This window comes from Poecilia reticulata, chromosome 5 (genome assembly GCF_904066995.2).
Source record: "Poecilia reticulata chromosome 5, P_reticulata-male-v2, whole genome shotgun sequence".
Taxonomy (NCBI): Eukaryota; Metazoa; Chordata; class Actinopteri; order Cyprinodontiformes; family Poeciliidae; genus Poecilia; species Poecilia reticulata.
The window spans coordinates 28,339,555-28,357,441 of NC_088834.1; the positions used below are offsets into that span (position 1 = coordinate 28,339,555).

A 17,887-nucleotide genomic window follows, 5' to 3' on the forward strand; every position below is an offset into this window, starting at 1 on the left:
CATAAAAAGAAGTAATCAGCAACAAAAGCGATGCTTTCCAGGTAGTTATCTGATGTGGAATCTCAACCATCACGCCGTTCTTCTACCCAGCTGGTGAACTCTGGCGAAGACGTCCTGGTCTTCTACAATGACCGTGCGTCCTTCCAGACCCTCGTCCAGATGATGCGGTCGGAGCGGGACCGGCTGGACGAGAACAGCCCTCTGATGTATCACATCCACCTGGTGGAGCTGCTGGCCGTCTGCACCGAGGGAAAGAACGTCTACACCGAGATAAAGTGCAACTCCTTGTTGCCGTTGGATGACATAGTGCGGGTCGTCACCCACGAAGACTGCATCCCAGAGGTGTGGGGGAAATGATTTGTAATCAGTTTAGTTAATCTGGCCATATTCCGATTAGAAATGCAACGTCTAATTGTGGTTTGCAGATTTTGTAAAAGTTTGACCTACTGATAAAGATTTGACTCAATTCCAGTTTCTCTTTAAGCCCTACATTTTACAGCGTTGAAAATTTTTTTTTGTGAGCCGTTATTACTAATTTATTTTGAGAACAGGGGCAACGTCACATGTTATGTGAAAGTTGTTAAGTTTGTAGAACATCTGACATCGATAATTACAGTTTTTTGTGGTTAGCATTACAGTTAACGGTCTCTGTGTGTTTCCTCGGGAACGTAGGTCTTTACCTTTTACTCTGAGATTAATAGAAGCCTGCCCAGAAGGTTACTCATCAGATTGAGATTGAAATCTGAACAAGATTAAACAACTGGTTCAATCTTCCTGCTATAAGCTGAAGTTTTCAGTGGTGTCAGCCGGAAATTAGCTGAAAGACCTGATGATAAAACGACCCAAAACGGACAACCTGAATTATTTACTGACTTTAGTTTACAACATCTGGTTTGGTTCTTAACTGTATGGGGAACTTGGGAGCATTCACGATTCATTTTCAGTTTAGAGGCTCACTGTTCACTGTGACATTAAAACCTGCTGTGTATGTAGCAGTGAGGTATGATTAGAAGAGGTTGTCTGTGAGCGTTTGTGGGTGGTGGAGTGGCTTACTGTTTGGTGTGAAAAGGAAGTGCAATTTCTGCTGTTTTTTGGGGGGTCAAATCTTCCAAAAACTGTTTCTTTTTGTGAAAGTTTTCTGAATATTTTCGAATGGAATCAGTGGAAGGTTCACTCTGTCTTATTAGTAACCTGAATGATGCTTAGACGTATCATAGAAAATGCAGTTTCCTTTAACAACAGCTTTGGTGGATTCTCTTATTTAATCTTGAACACCTTAGTAATAGTGAAAACAACTCGCTGAGTTTCTTTCCTTCAGCACTGAAGAGTGCTGTTGTGAGTGATTACACATGGTGCTTTTATGGAACGGAAAAAGAACTGATTCTTGAATCCCCCATTGGTGGGTCAACCTGAAGATTGCCAGATTTTCAGTGCAACTCTCATGCTTTTTCTCTTATGCATAATGCCTGTTTGTTTCTTAACCCATGACCTTTGCTATACATCTTCCTGGCTATAATAAGAGAATCTTCAAGGTTCAAATGCTGCCAAAATCCCTGCACTTTAATGTCTGACCCTCTTACATGTAGGTTGTGTCTGGAGTCACTTGCTTTTTGTAGAGTTGTTTTTACATCTACTATTTCCATAGTTTTGTTTGTTTTTTTCTGTTTTTTTTTACTACAGTTTATGATAATTGTTTCGAAAGAGTTCCAGTACATTAGAAGGAGAAACGCATGATTCAGTTCAGAACATTTTGAACGATGAAACTGAGCTTCTTTTTCATCTTCTCGAGAATTAAAAAGGCTAATTCTCACTGCTGCGAAAGTAAAACCACAACACAGGCAACTGAAACAACTTTCTGAAGCCTTCTCTACATCTTGCTTCTTCGCAGGGCCGTTGTGACTGGTTTTCTTTCCTGTTAGCGACCACTAATGTGTGTATTTTGTTTTTACACAACCGCACTTGACGTACACTATAACCACACGTTCTGATGACTGTGCCTGCCAATTCACTCACATAAAAAGATTAAGTTTATCAAATTCCCCTAAAGTTCCTTTCTTGCACAGTAACATACCCCAAAACTTTTTATTTTATTTGTATAAATAAAGAGCTGTAGGCGTCTTTTATTCCACTCTAGACATGCAGTTTTTTTTCCATCAAGCATCTAATAATTAGGCTGCTAAGTCATGTGCTTTTAGGAATGAGTCATATCTGAACGTGTGATGAAAAATAATTATATATCTGTATGGTATTGCTTTCAGCAATCACTTGCTTTCTAAATATCTCTTCTTAATTTTCTTTATAAAAATCTTTGATTTATCCTGAAAGGTGAAGATTGCCTATATCAACTTCTTAAACCACTGCTACGTGGATACCGAGGTGGAGATGAAAGAGATTTACACATCCAACCACATGTGGAAGCTGTTTGAGAACTTCTTGGTGGACATTTGCAGGGTGAGCCAAAACCTATGTGACATTGTTGGAACAATGAGAATTCCAGGAGATTTTTTTTAAGTCCGCGAAGCAATCGGTGCATGTTTGTTAACCGTCTCCTACATCCAGGAAGTTGGGTTCCGTTGCCTTACCTCACTCTAATCTCTCTCCTGTGTGCTTTCTTAGGTGTGCAACAACACCAGCGACAGGAAGCATGCGGATACGATCCTGGAGCGTTACGTAACCGAGACCGTCATGAGCATCGTCACGTGTTTCTTCAGCTCTCCTTTCTCTGACCAGAGCACCAGCCTGCAGGTAGTGAGAGCCAACACCACTGATTTTTGATTTACATAACACGAGCAGGCTTGCAGGTGTGTTTCTTAGGTTGTTGCATACAGTCAAAGAAAATCTCCTTAAAGCTGCTTTATGTGACTTTTATATAGTTTTTTTTTTTTTACATGTTTATTAAAACCGTCACCAGGTTGTGACAGTATGTTATGAGACAGATCAAATGTGAAAAGATCCTCCCTGAGCTACTGTTGGCATCTGAAGAAGTACAACCAATCAGAGCCAGGGGGGAGGTTCTTGGTGCTGTCAGTCAACTTGTGTACTTGCTAATGGCAGAGAAACAACTTATTGTTACAGGAAACCATTTATCCGCCATCATCGGTGACTATGCTAACAAGCATTAGCATTCTCTTAGCATGTCTCCTACCACACTGTTACAATATAGTGACAGTTTCAACAAATATGTAGAGATATATCTTTTTAATAAAAGTTGCAATCTGCAGCTTTAAAATTGACCCACATCATGTGTGCTTTATTTCATTCAAGCTGACTTTTTTCCCTTTACACAGATGGCTCGCCACATGTATGTAAGTAGTGATAACTTCCCACCATCATCTCCAACCCCCTCCTCCACTCCCAACCTTTTGGGTGCGTTGCTGAGTCACTGGCTCTGAATGCTGCAAATCATTCGCTGTAGTTTCAACTTTTCACTGCTTAGTCAGCACATAGACGTCTTCCCAGATCTGAATGTGTAACTCGAGGTTGTCGTGGGATGTAGTGTGTGCTGTATATGAAACATTGCTGCTGTGGTGACCTCATGATAATACATGTCTGGAGCCCTCCTGAGTTTTCCTGGGAATCATAGACTTAAAAATCCCCTTAAACGGTGTGTGTGTGTGTGTGTGTGTGTGTGTGTGTGTGTGTGTGTGTGTGTGTGTGTGTGTGTGTGTGTGTGTGAAATGCTTTTGTCCCTACTGAATATCTTGATGTTTAATCTATGAGTCTGGAAGTGTACCCTTATAAAACTCAGAGCAGAGGTTTAGTGATACATGATGACACAGCAGCAACCTTTTTCTCCTGTGACAGGCAGCCATTCTTGGAAAGATAACGGAGGTATTTATTGTGCTGTTGGGAAGCTGGCAGATAGATACCGTTTGTGCTGTCGGTAGGCGTCTGTTGTACGTGTTGTGTTAGGTAAGCGTGTGATTATCAACAGCTGGCCTGTTGGACCTGAAATGTTTTGAGTTCATCCAAACAGAACCTCTGGTGGGCTGTGAATAAAAAAAAAAATGCACCAATCCAATATTAATATCTGTATCAGTCCTGATATTTAAAAAAATTGTAGATTTTGCACATTGTCACCGATAACCAATCTATTCAGTCTAATTCTATGCTTTGTGCTCCGAGTGACGTCATGCTTTGTTATAAATTTTACATTATACTTACAAATCCTAATTGCACTTTCTGAACCATTTGAAAGAAGGTTTGTTGCAGTCTATATTTACATGTTTGACCGACGTAGTTAATCTATTGTTTTTGTCAGTTTCACTTTGTTTATTTGACATAAGATGCTCTACTCCTAATTACACTGACTGAAAAAATTAAAGCCTTCGTTTTTTCATGTTTGACCAAACTTGTGAAGCTGTTGGTGTGTTGAAGTGTGCAATAAAAGTGCAGAGTTATCAAATAAAATTTAAATCAAGCGCATTAACATCTGCATTTAAAAATAAGGAACAAATGTTTTTGGTCAATTCAGTGCTGTTTTTCTGTATCGGATCGGTATCAGCAAATGCGAAACCTCAGATATCGGTATCAGAAGTGAAAAACGTGGATCGGTGCATCTTTAACAAAAAACTACTCATGTTCCCTAAAACCTTTTCACATTGTTTCATTACAACCACAACATTTTATTGTGGTTTTACACCAACATAAAGAAGGCCATAACCGTCAAGCGGAAGGAAGTACATGGTTTATACAATGCCTTTTTTTTTTTTTTTTTTTTTTTTTTACAAATAACAATATGGAAAGTGCAGTGGTGTTTACTTTTTTAGAACCAACTTTCAATGAAATTTTTCCTGCGAGTCTTCAGATCTGAAGATAAAACTTTGAGACATTTTCTGTCAAGAGCATATGTGAACAACACATTTCAAGTCTTGCAACAGATTTGGATTTAGACGTGGGCTTAGACTGGACCAATTTAACACACAGTTTCATCTAGACCAGAGGTCTGCAACATTTATAACCTTTTTTTAAGCAAACTTTTAAAAAAATGCCACAAATGCCACATGACTTTTTGAATAAAGATATCTTAGAAATTTAGATAAATATCAACTTTATAACATCTACTGTCATTTTTAAAGAACCCAAATTTATCTCTATTTTTGGAACTCAAATAAAGATAAACTTAACATTTTCAAATCGAAAAAGATGTTCAATAAAACAAGCTCATATTCTTACCTAATGACAAGAAAAACAAATCTGAAAGTGCCATTCTTTTGTAGAAATTTAATACAAATGTTATAACGGGGGGAGGGGACTGTTAAAAACCTGCATTTGTTATTATATCCGTATTTAAGACATTAGCTGTTTCTTCTCATTTTTTTTAGCCACAGTTAACTAAGAGTTATTGTGAAAGGTCCAAAGCATAAATTAGACACAGCTGAACTCTAAATAGCAGGTGACTTTATGAATACACTGAATTTTATTTAGGGTGTTCAGCATAAAGGGGGCTGGCAAATGCATACCACACTTTTTTGTGGTATGCATGGTAGTAGTGATGTAAAGTTGCAGCGCTACAAACACTTGTAGTAGATGATAATTTTATTCTTCCTGCTTGGATCCGTGCGTGTCCTGTTCTCATTCTGCCCTTGCGATGATTTCCTACATGATTCGATTTCTTCCTTGCCTTTCAGACTCGTCAGCCAGTGTTTGTCCAGCTGCTGCAGGGAGTGTTCAGGGTCTACCACTGCAACTGGCTGAACCCTGCCCAGAAGCACTCGGTGGAAGGGTGCATCAAGGTGCTTTCAGACGTGGGTGAGTAGCTAAACTCGACGAGGCTCGCGCCGCCCTCTGGGTGAGCCTTGTTAAAGTCGCCGCGTTGATCTGCCTTTCCCAGCCAAGAGCAGAGCGATCGCCATCCCGGTGGACCTCGACAGTCAAGTGAACAACTTGTTCGTCAAGCCCAACAACGTTGTGCAGAAGACGCTCCTCAACTGGAAGCAGTCTGCTAAGAACACGTCCAGGCGAGAGTCGAGCCTGTGCGCCTCTAAAGACTACAGGAACATCATTGAAAAGCTCCAGGTTGGTAGCAGAGTTTGCATTTTGGACTTAAAATGTTGCCTAACAGCTCAGACAGAGAAAATGACGCAATGGAAACCAAAAAAAAAAAAAAAGAATTGATAACATAAAAGCAACTTGAAAACAAAAGTGACACTAAATGTGAGGGTGGGGAAATGCAATATTCTGAATGTTGTGTGGACTTTTTTTTTTTCTCCTTTTTTAGTCTAAATTTTTTTATTTAAATTAGTTTTATTTTCAAGCCATAGGGGGTGGTGTGGTGTAAAGGGTAAAGCACAACCCACATAAGGAGGCATTAGTCCTCGACGGCAACATCACAGGTTCAATTCCTGACCTTTGTCGCATGTCTTCCCCCTCTCTCATGACCTAATTTCCCGTCCAACCACCCTCAAATAAAGGCCACTAGAGCCAATAAAACCTTTTAAAAAAACAAAAAACAAAGATCAAGCCATTAATTCATTAGTTAAATATGCACATGCCTAGTGGCAGTGGTGAAATCAAAACAAAACTAATACCAATGTAATACCATTTACATGCACATTCTGCCTCCCCCCCTCTGGTACTGATCATACAGTGGTTCTCCAAATTGCCTCCATACATGTTAAAATTCAATATTTCTGATGCTTGAAAATACTTTAACTAGCTCTTAATGTGACACTTCTTCTGAGAAGCAACTCTTTGTGACTGAAATAATATCCATATAAGCGTGAACCTGAGGTGTCTCGTTGACCTTTTTAAGTTAAATTATCATCTTGTTTCTTTTGACTTATAATTCCTCTTGTCCTGTCCTGGTATTCCAGAAAGACTGTTTTGTAAAGCTTGTTGCTCCTTTACGTAAGGGCAGCTTTGCTCCACTCTTACCTCCGCTGCCTTCTGCTCCGAGACTTTTCCTTTACACTCAACTTTCCTTTGCTCTACTTGGATGCAACAGTTTGAACACTCAGCTTTCTCTTCAAAAACAACATTTTACTAAGTATTTTTGTCTAGTTTCTAGTTCAAATATCTAACTGAACGTGAAATAAGACAAAACTAACTTATAAGTAACTTTTCAGCAAGATATAGTAGCTTGTTTTAAGTCGATAATTTCTTAATATTGATGAAAAGGTACTAGTTATAAGTGGAACTAGAACTTTTCCATCAATATTATGGGATTATTGACTTGCAAGAATTCCTGTTTTTTGCTGTTAATTCTTCTGCCTAATTTCAAGTTGCTCAAGAAACTAAACTAAAAATACTTGGGAAGAGTTTGTGTTTTTGCAATTACGCTCATCTTGGAGATTGTCATGACAGATTTATTTTAATTTTTTAATTCTTTGAACTACACCACTCGTTTTCAAAATGAATCTACAGTGCAGCCAAGAATGATTCATACCCTTGGGAGTATTGGCTTTAAAATGATCAGTCAATTTCACAACCTCTTTCCTCTGACTGGAAGTAATATTAACAGTGTGACCCAGCTGTAAAAAAAACAAACAAACATATATATATATATATATATATATATATGGGCTGCACAGTGGCGCAGTTGGTAGAGCTGTTGCCTTGCAGCAAGAAGGTTCTGGGTTCAATTCCCGGCCTGGGGTCTTTCTGCATGGAGTTTGCATGTTCTCCCTGTGCATGCGTGGGTTTTCTCCGGGTACTCCGGTTTCCTCCCACAGTCCAAAAACATGACTGTCAGGTTAATTGGCCTCTCCAAATTTCCCCTAGGTATGAGTGTGTGTGCGCATGGTTGTGTGTCCTGTGTGTCTCTGTGTTGCCCTGCGACAGACTGGCGACCTGTCCAGGGTGTACCCCGCCTCTCGCCCGAAACGTTGGCTGGAGATAGGCACCAGCACCCTTCCCGACCCCACTGAGGGAAAAAGGGTGCAAGAAAATGGATGGATGGATATATATATATATGGTTATAGATAATTATTTGTTTCTGTACTTTAACTTCATTTTCTAATATTTTGACCTCATTTCCTCTCAGAAACACACTTCTTGGCTAAATGAAAATCTAAATCTGCATGAGGTATTAATAATTTTTGGGATTAACTGTGTGGAGTAGGGAGCAGGGTTGCAAAACAGAAGCTTTTTCTTTCACAGAAAACATTCAGGCCTGATACTTGTGGGAAAATGTATTTGTTACCTTTGAGCCACTATTCCAGAAGGGAAACTTATCACAGAAACCTCCGTTAAAGAACCACAACCACAATAAAACACAGTGGTGGCAGCATTATGACATCCGGTTACATTAATGCAAATGGAGTTGGGATGTTATTATTATTATTATTATTGTTATTATTATTATTATTATTTGTCAAAGTTGGGATTTAATATGCAGTCAAAATGTGGGATGATGATTTTAAAGAAGATTGAAAACTAAAATTTAATTAAAATATGTTTTGAGAAAGTATTTTTCCATCAGCTTAATGTACTTTAAAAAAAAAAAAATTGTTTGTTTTACAGATATAAAAGTTTGGATATAATTCAATATGGTCTCAACATTTTAATTCTCAAATATGGCCTTATGTGGATACTTTTGAGAACCAAAGTTGTATTTTTCTTGACTATTTTATCTTTGCTATTTAGCCTAATCTAGTCCATTTAGGGGAAAAACAGCACCGTGGTTCCGCCTCTGCTCGAGTCTGGAGCTCAAACATAGTAGAAAAAAATCTCAGCCGACAGCCGTGGTTCCTGTTGAGTAGTCTGTCTGGGCCACCTGTAACTAATTAAGACTTCAGTAAGATCGTTGACGCTTGGTACTTCCCAGGAGTGGCGTCATGCGTTTTGTAACTCCGTCTCCCAGGCAGTTCTGTAGAAGTAGCGTTGCAAGTCAGCCATAAAAATAGGACTTTCAGTGATGGGAAAAGTTGCTACACCCAATTACTTGCAAAGAATGACTCAAAAATTCACTGGAAGTGTGCAAAAAAAACAAACAAACACAACATAGTCAGTGACCTCCCTGGTTGAGCTCAGCTGTTATCCGGGACTGACACAGGAAACTCTGTTTGGCTGAGGCCAAACAGAGTTTTCTTTTCCTGATAAAGCAAACAGACCCTATCGTGAGAGGAGCTCTGAACGGTTCTGTTACCGTGCTCAAAGCAGACTCTGGTTAGTCACCGACCTCCTCCCAGGCAGTACATTTCCTCTGGTTTTAATTGTCCTCACGTAATGCTTCTCCCTTCTGTCATTTCCCAGCTGCAGATTTAGTTTTTTTGTTTTTTTACATCCTAATCAGTTAGTTTGTTTAATAATGACCTAAACCTGCAGTTAGAATGATAAAACATTAAAGTTTTTGCTTTTGTAGGCTCCATGTACATTAAAATGTTGACTTGCAGTTTAGTTGTTACCAAAAGGTTGACTAAATTGTATTTGTATTTTTTTTTAATCAATTTATTTGTCTTCCATCAATTTATAGGTTTGAAAAAAAAAATAGGATAGATTGTATTATTTTATTTAACTGCACAGAATCTATTGTAAATAAAAAAGACCCTAGTTATTAACCTGGGCCATATGGCTAAGAAATAAAATTTGATGTAATTTTTAGTTTTTTCATACCAGATCCAATTTCTATTTTTAATCGTTCTTTTTTTTCTCATTGCCTTTTCAACAGGAAACATTTTCAAAAGTTTTTTATTTTAATCATTCTGTCTGTCACTTGTACGACGGAGTATTGGGGCTTTTGTTCATTTACGAGAATTCTGCGTCTAAACTAAAAGAATAGATCCAATTGTACCTGAGAAAAATGACGTAAAATTACGAAAAAGTCATTTTTAATTGGGAAAAAAAGCTGCCTCAGAATTGCAGGTCTAACAGGACCAGCTCAGTCCAGCTGATTCTTTCTCCAAACACTCCATCGTTTCAAAGTCCAGCTGATGATAATACTTAATAATTTGGCACTGATGTCTTAAAAGGTGAATTATTTCTACGAAGTATTATCTGTAAATCTGATGCCAGAGTATAACATATAATTTAGTTTTTTGTGTTGGCGTAATCATAGAATTACTTCATTCTTCTAATATTATAACTTTACTCACATAATATAACAGTGTTAGCCCAGCCCTGATATTCCATCACAGAATTGACCTGAATTCAAAGTCCAAATAAATAGGAGCTGTAAAACAGGCTTGTTAAGTAAGATGGCTGCCCTTTAGCGTGCTGACATCACAATAAACTATGGAAACACCAGGAGTGCTTTGGAGAAAACATTGAAAGGTGTGCATTTTAACTCTACATATAGTATCAAAAACCAGATTTAGTAACTTGCCATACGTTACATGTAAGTAGAGTTTTCCTTAAATGTAAAACCTTAACAATTAGAAAAAAGAAAAAAAAGTCGCCATGAGGCTAAATCTTTAGACATTGTTGTTTAATTCACTGTACGTTCCTTTTCGATAACTTTCCTCTGCAGGACATCGTTTCCGCTCTGGAGGACCGACTCAGGCCGCTGGTCCAAGCTGAGCTCTCCGTCCTGGTGGACGTCCTCCATCGCCCCGAGCTGCTCTTCCCCGAGAACACGGACGCTCGCAAGAAGTGTGAAAGCGGAGGATTCATATCAAAGTGAGCCTCGAGTTAAAGATGGAAGTTGTGCGTTCAGCGCATTTTGAATGCTCTGCGTTTTGCTGCGTTGAACGGTTTTATCTACAGTAGTTCTGATTGTATTTTATCAATGAGATTGTTTTCATGGGAAAGCAATGCAGCTTGCTAAGAGTGAGTCATAGCTGTATACAACCATAAACTGAAGAATAATTCAGCTTAGATTATGTAATATTTGTATTTTTGTCATTTGTCCAACTGCACCAGCTTGTTGCAAAACATCCCACAATAACAGGATGATTGCAGGTTTTTCTTCTTTTGTGCTAAGTGGCCAACTCAAAAAGTTGCTGATTTTTCTCTTAAAGAAGTGTTAAAAAATCCAACTATGCAAATTGTATTTATTCAATTTAATTTCCTAACGTCCTATCTCAGGACGTTAGGAAATTAAGATGTTAATTAACTTTAACCATCTAATCCAAAGAGCCTTTATTTGTCCCCTGATGCTAAATATAACAGCATTAGAGCCTCAAATATTACCTGACCTTTTTGAAATTTTTATAAAAATTTGAACAGGAAATTTGTTGAAATAAAACTTTCTTTCGAGCATGTATTTGCCATCAAACTAAAACAGGTTGCCAGTTTGGTGGGAGAGGATCTTGAAGCCAAAAGCTGCTCCTCTGATTCCACTGCTAGAAACTCCAGGATGAAATCATTGGGCGGGATTGTCGGAGTGAAGGATTCTTGTACGGAGAACAATAAACGGTTTCATGCGAGTCTAAGCTTGGCCATTAAGAGCTTTGCATGCGATTAGAAGGATTTAGAATTAGAGTCTGAACTTCACAGGGAGAAAAAAATGGCTTTTCTTCCAGCGGTACCAGTCAGCGCTCAGCCTGACATTTTGGACCAAACGAAGGATTTTCCAAGAACTGTTTAGCTAATTAGCATAAACGGTACTGTTGTGGCTCAGCCTGTATGGCATTTAATGTTTGGCCCAGTATCAACTGGAACAGAAGACACTTGGTGTTAGTCGTGTTATGAAAGTGCATCAATTACTAGAGAAGCCACTTTAGTATGTTAATGAAGAGGAAAGTCTTTAAATAAAAAAGACATTTAAAGTAAAGCAAAGCCAGCTCCCTGTATGGTTATGTTTTGACTTTAATTGACAAACGCATTTGCTTAGTATTTCTTCAAATCAAACAATATTGAACCTCATCTCACATTCATATAATCTGACAGCTGATAAAAACTGCTTTGATTTGACTAGCTGCGTTTCCATTGACCATATAACTGTGCAATTTGACATTTCGAAAATAAATTTGCTTAATGGAAACGCTGCAATTTTTGTTTAACGATTGAAAGTTTTGCTGCCAGAATGAGGTGGGGGGTTTTTAGGCCAAGTTCGAATCGGTTTATTTTGCAAAACTGAAATGGAAACACTTTTGTTTTTGCGTCACACGTGAGTCACGTGATCAACAACCGGATGTTGACCCTGGAGCATGAAAAAGATGACAGAAAGTGGTGGGAGTATGATAGCGTGGAATATGTTTTAATGACTTATTGTGTGAATGGATAGATTTTAACAGTGTTTCTTATTTAATGGAAATGCGGAATACTGTTTTATGCACATCTGTAACAGAAACGCCGAAATTGATAAAATAATATTTAAGCACACAGCTGTTTTTTCAAGGTTCTTTTTACATGTCCCACCAAAGTAGAGGGCCACATAAAAAGCTACAGCGGGCCTAGAGTTTGACACGTGTGCTTTAAGCCTTTAAAAACATAATTATTTTTATTTGTGATTTGCTCAGCGGTATAAAACTACTCTTCCATTCCAACGTGTTCTCCTCTTGCTGATGTTGACATCATCATACACAAATTTCCTTTTTCAAATAATGTTTTAACCCATTGATTTGGCCTCTTACTTTGTTGCCATTGAATGTTGCTTCATTTGCTTGTCGTTGGTTTACAACTGGACACTCCAGGTCACACAGTGTCAAAATGTTTCTGATGGTTTTGCCTGCTCTGTAACCAGGCTGATCAAACACACCAAGCAGCTCCTGGAAGAGAACGAGGAGCGTCTGTGCATCAAAGTCCTGCAGACGCTCAGGGAAATGATGACGAAAGATCGAGGCTACGGGGTGAAGGTACGCTGAGTGTCGTTTCTGTTCTGTCGGTTAACTAAAACGTTAAAATAAGGCTAACAAGTATGACTTCTTTCCATTTCTTGTTCCACCAAGAGCTTGACTACTGCACAGAAATTATTTTATTAACTTGTACAGAAAACGTTTGAAATCTCTGCTACAGTTTTGATATAACTCTAACTTTGTAGTTTGAATATTTATTTTGGCAGTTGATGGGGTAAATTTGCATTATAAATGCATTAAATCCTACAAAAATAACTTGTGCTGGACAGCAAGACGACAAAGGATAAGAATTAGCATTATTAACATCATTAACAACATGCTTGGTTCATATATCATTCATTTGCTGCTAAAGATCTCTGTACCAACACAAAGTAACTTAGTACTAAGTACATACTATATTCTTATACTAAGTACATAAAAATAGGATTTAGAGATCAGTCACTGGTTCTGAATTTACTTGGGGAACTTTGTAGTTTCATTTGGCAACTTTTTAATAATCACTTTATTAGGTTTTCTATTTTAAGTAGGCAAAACGCTAAAAGTTTAATAACATAATAGACATTTTGATGTTCTCATTTTGATCAGTTAGCACTTTATTTTGCACAAAGTCTCCAGTTTCTCCATATTTTTAGACAGACTGCAGGGAATCAGGTTGTTCTCATTGCACCGATGATGCAAGCTAATTATGTCAGGTAGATTTATGAGGTGACAAAACTGATGAAGCAACCAGTTTGTCAGCTATGATCAACACAGTCCCAACACCAAATGAGCCAAAAGGCTGAAAATCAAAACTTTGTAATGTGACTTTCTCTTAACGCAGAAACAGATCTCTAAAACATGAATCTGATCTCCTGGTTTGGGATTAAGTTAGCCATTTGGCTTAAAAGAAGAATACATTTTTATTTTAGATTACTATCATAATATCACTTATTTCACACCCCTGAAGAAATTTCTCAAGCTGCAAAAACACAAAATCCTACCAAGTAATTTTTATCTGCTTTCTTGTCCAAATATTGGTATACTTGAAATAAGACAAAACTAATTCACACATAACTGTACAATAAGAGATGTATGTTTGCTTTTAAGTCACTAATTCCTTATTATATTGATGAACAAATTCTTGTTCCATTAACATTCTGATTATTATAGATTATTTCACTTATAACAAGACATTTTCCTCATGTTTCCTAACGGAACAAATACTTTTCCATCAATATTAAGGCATTATTGACTTAAAACAAGCTTCTGTTTCTTACTGAACTTTTTAGTAAGTTATTTTGTCTTATTTCAAGTGTAGTTATATATTTGCACTAAAAACTTGACCAAAAATACTCTAACATTCTGTGTTTTTTCAGCGTGCCCAAAATATTTGGAAAAACTCTGCAAGAACAATTATTTCCTCAGTCTTTTTCTAGGTTAATTAGTCATAGACGAGCTAATATCATCTACTAACGTCACATGTTTAAGTTTCTTCTGCACTTATTGGTGGCCGTGGTTACGATGTGTGAAAAGCCTTTAAATATTTGTGTTTTATTGTAGAAGCATAAGGTCAAACTCACGAGAAAAGTACGTTTAATAGAGAATGTTTATTCTTTCAGTAAAATCGGTTTTATTGGATAAATTGGTTGAAACTAAAGTTATTTTTTTTTAAAAAAATATATATATATATATTAATGATTTTTTTATTTTTTTTTATCTACACATTTTCACCACCGGTGCCTATAATCGCGGACGTCACCGTATGTTTTTGTTGTTAAAAAGCTTTCCATGTGCACGTTTGACGGGAGCTTCAACTCACTAACAAGCTCTACTAACTGTCTGCCTCCTATACTTTCTCTCTTGCAGCTGATTGCCTTTGATGATGAAATGGATGTGGCTGAGGTTGATCATTTTACTTACTATTGTGACATTCATTGATCTGTCTCCCACTAACAAAATAGACATAATCGTCCTTTAGGCTTTTTGAGCTTCGCAATCCCATCTGCGACAGTGTCAGCCGCTTAGATCATTCCTCCTTGTTCCGTGTTTGCCTACATTAAGAGTTGCTTGTCAAAATCTAGTATATTATCGACATTTTCTAGTTCAAACAATCCGATATGCTTGTCTGTCCTGCTTGCACATGTGTAGCTACTTGGCGTATTTGAATGTGCTATATAATCAATAGTGATTAGTGTTTTTTATGCTTGTGACATATGCTCAATACTTTTTGTAAAATATTGAAAGTTTTCTCATTGGTCCATTTAAGCCGTTGCTGTAGTTTAACAGATATTAAAATCAAAAACATTTCTTGACTCATCAGCCAGTTGTAATATTCCCTTAAGATTCAAATTAATCTTCCATTAAGCACATTTAACCCCATGTCAGTTATTTTTTTTTTTAGTACTCGTGTGTGTATATATATATATATATATTATTATAATTTTTTTTTTCTTAGTTATTTTATATTCCAGGCACAAAATTCTCAACTTCATAATCTTTTCTACTTATTTGACCACTTATGGACAGTCGTACATGATGAAATCTTACTCCTCTGGTGGTCAGCTGATCTTTAAATATGAAAAAAATGAAAAGGGAGCACCTAAAAGTAACATACTCTGTGCTGAAGCAGTAATTCATCTACATCCATCTTCACACTGATCACACACTAAGCGAACCAGGTGCACATCAAGAGTGACAGACACTCTTCACAGCTCGTTTCACAAAATGTGCTTCGTTTCACGCCCACATGTTTTTCTGTACAAAATATACAGAAAAATATAGAAAACGTAATGTATCAATAATTCAAAGCGTGTCTGCCTCCTAGACGTTGGCACAAACGGCAGCTCTAGAAATTGGATCGAAGTGGACGCTCTGTTCATGCTGCTGTTGATGGCAAAGGCTGCATAATTTCAAGCCACCAACTGGTTTCTCCCGAATTCGTTAAATGCATCAAAACTGAAAGAACACTTCGTCACTCCGGTAGAATTTGTGCGATTCTGTGCAGAACCTGTCAAAACCACCTCAAAACATTGAGAAGTGAAAAAAAACAATACAAGAGAGTGCTGAGTACGAGGGACTCGACAAAGACGTGGAAATGGAGCGTATTTATTGGAAAGGGTCTTTCCAGAGTTGCAGGAAGCGGCATGCTCTCAGTTTCTCTACCATTTTGCTGCTGTTTTGCTCTCCCTGCTTCCTTTACCTCCCTGTTACTGGCTGCTTGGTGCGGAAGTGTTGGAAATCCCCCACTTTCCAAAAAAAAAAAAAGGTTCATCTCCCAGAGTAGCACTTTGTTTTGGCAACTCTTTGCCCATTAGCGGTAAGTTTACTCATGCTTTCTTGCTCTCTTCCTGCACTAACTACAAGTTACAGTGTCCCTGTACCTGTTGCGTAACACAAGTGTTTAACCCGATGCTGCTCTCTGACCGACCACACACACACACACACACACACACACACACACACACACACACACACACACACACACGCACACAAGCTTAGGCCCCTCCCAAACCCAAACATCAAGCCAAGAACCCCAGGAATGAGTGCAGCTGTTAGTTTCACTACTGTCTGACTGTCTGCCTCACGCTTCTTGTAGCCGCTTGCCCAGTCCATGCACCAGATTTTGCATATTCAGCCAGAATGCTGGATGAATTGGATGAGGCAGAGTAATTATGACTTTTTTTTTGTTTTCCCCCTGAGGTTGCATTTAATTTTTCCTGCAATCATAACATGATGACATCTTGGCAAGGGAGGAACCACAAAACCATCCTGATTTATTTCTTTGTTCTTTTAATGAACACGTTTGGGCTTCACGTCAAGGTTGTAAAGTTGATGATTGATTTTTTTTTTCCTATGCTTGTGTGTGTTCCTTTTTTTTAACATTCCTTTTTATTTTTCTTAGCACAATTTAGACTCAGATTTTTCATTGTTGATTTTAAATTTTTCTTCACTTTTGAAGTTTTCTCACCTCTTCAATTCAGCTACAGGTTCTTCAGACGTTAAATTTACGTTCAAAAGTTCTACCTTTTTCCAAATGTACTGAGTTTTTAAGTTTTCTGCTTGCAGGCAGTTCTTAAGTTTTGGGCAGCAGTTTTTCCTTTCAGTCAATGGGGGGAGCTCTAGATGTTTCACTACAACGTGCAGCCCCGGTCGTAGTTTCCTTAACCTGAGGCTGCTCAGATATTAGCCTCAATCCAGCTCTAAAGCAGAAGTTGCATAAATGGCAACAATATTTTAACCCTGGTTTCCCCAGTTTTTATGTCTGGAATTGAAACTTATCAGTAATGTGGGGTTCGCTGTCATGAAAAGTATTAAAAGGGCTGCAGATGTAGGATGTTGAACCTTGATTTAAACTACTACTACAGAGGCGAGGATTTGCTACATTTGATCAGTAGGTACTTGATGCTTGAAGCTTGCAGAATTATTATTTTTCCTTATTTTAACATTTTATTGCTGAAGGCTTACGTGTTTCAAAAAGAAGAAAAATTGCTATTTCTGGCCCCTTCAAGAGATTCAAACATCTTTTTTTGTCAGCTGTCTTTGCCGCTGTGATTCTTTGCATCACTTTTTTCTTCACCACTACTTTTGAGACAATTTAGAGAGGCGGCAGGAAACATGATGAGTGGATATGATGCTAAGAATCGAAGGAGGTCAAGTCGAAATGATGAAGCATATTTTTTGTTTTTATAGCTAAAAGTGTCGCAGATGCAATTTTGGCCAAGTAAAGGGGGCCGGATTACTCAAACGATGAACGTCGGCACGATATAAAAATGGAGAAGGCATTAAGCTCGATCACGCTGACAGAGTCTGAATGTGCATTCAGTCACTTGCATGATGCATGAAATTGTTTCTGTGGAAATGGTTGTTGACTCTAAAGAAGACTTCATGCAGGGAAATTCCTGTCCAGTTGCACAATTAATCACCATAAAGCGGCACAACTGGGTTCTCAATGTTTACTTTTCCACATACCCAGCCCCCAAGTTTATGCGTGTGCGTGCGTGTGTGTAAACTAATTCTGATCTTATTTGCGATTGAAATGTCCCCCTCATGTAACTAGAAAAAGAGCCAGTGTCAGTCAGTCTGTTTCTTTAAATTAAAGTTGCACCTTTCATTAATTTTGTAAATTTCTGACTCTGATTATAGCAGGTTCCTTTTTCTCTTGAATAAATATGTTTAAAAAGTTGATTTAATAAAAAAAAAATAATAATAATAATTGGAGTGCTCTCTTTGCA

General features: G+C 37.8%; 1 protein-coding gene across 18 annotated transcripts in view; it reads left to right on the top strand.

The window, feature by feature from the left end:
- The window catches only part of itpr1b (inositol 1,4,5-trisphosphate receptor, type 1b), a 122,698-nt gene that overhangs the window by 33,648 nt on the left and 71,163 nt on the right, over window positions 1-17,887 (top strand). For 6 of the 18 annotated variants that reach the window (XM_081607413.1, XM_008410435.3, XM_008410442.3 and 3 more), the window contains 10 exons: window positions 91-342; window positions 2,326-2,451; window positions 2,617-2,745; window positions 3,288-3,305; window positions 3,805-3,831; window positions 5,631-5,751; window positions 5,834-6,018; window positions 10,409-10,557; window positions 12,566-12,677; window positions 14,523-14,558. In XM_081607413.1, coding sequence (XP_081463539.1) covers window positions 91-342; window positions 2,326-2,451; window positions 2,617-2,745; window positions 3,288-3,305; window positions 3,805-3,831; window positions 5,631-5,751; window positions 5,834-6,018; window positions 10,409-10,557; window positions 12,566-12,677; window positions 14,523-14,558 — 1,155 coding nt within the window. The remainder of the gene's footprint in view (window positions 1-90; window positions 343-2,325; window positions 2,452-2,616; window positions 2,746-3,287; window positions 3,306-3,804; window positions 3,832-5,630; window positions 5,752-5,833; window positions 6,019-10,408; window positions 10,558-12,565; window positions 12,678-14,522; window positions 14,559-17,887) is intronic. The other 12 variants (XM_008410443.3, XM_008410446.3, XM_081607414.1 and 9 more) reach the window with 4 other exon arrangements.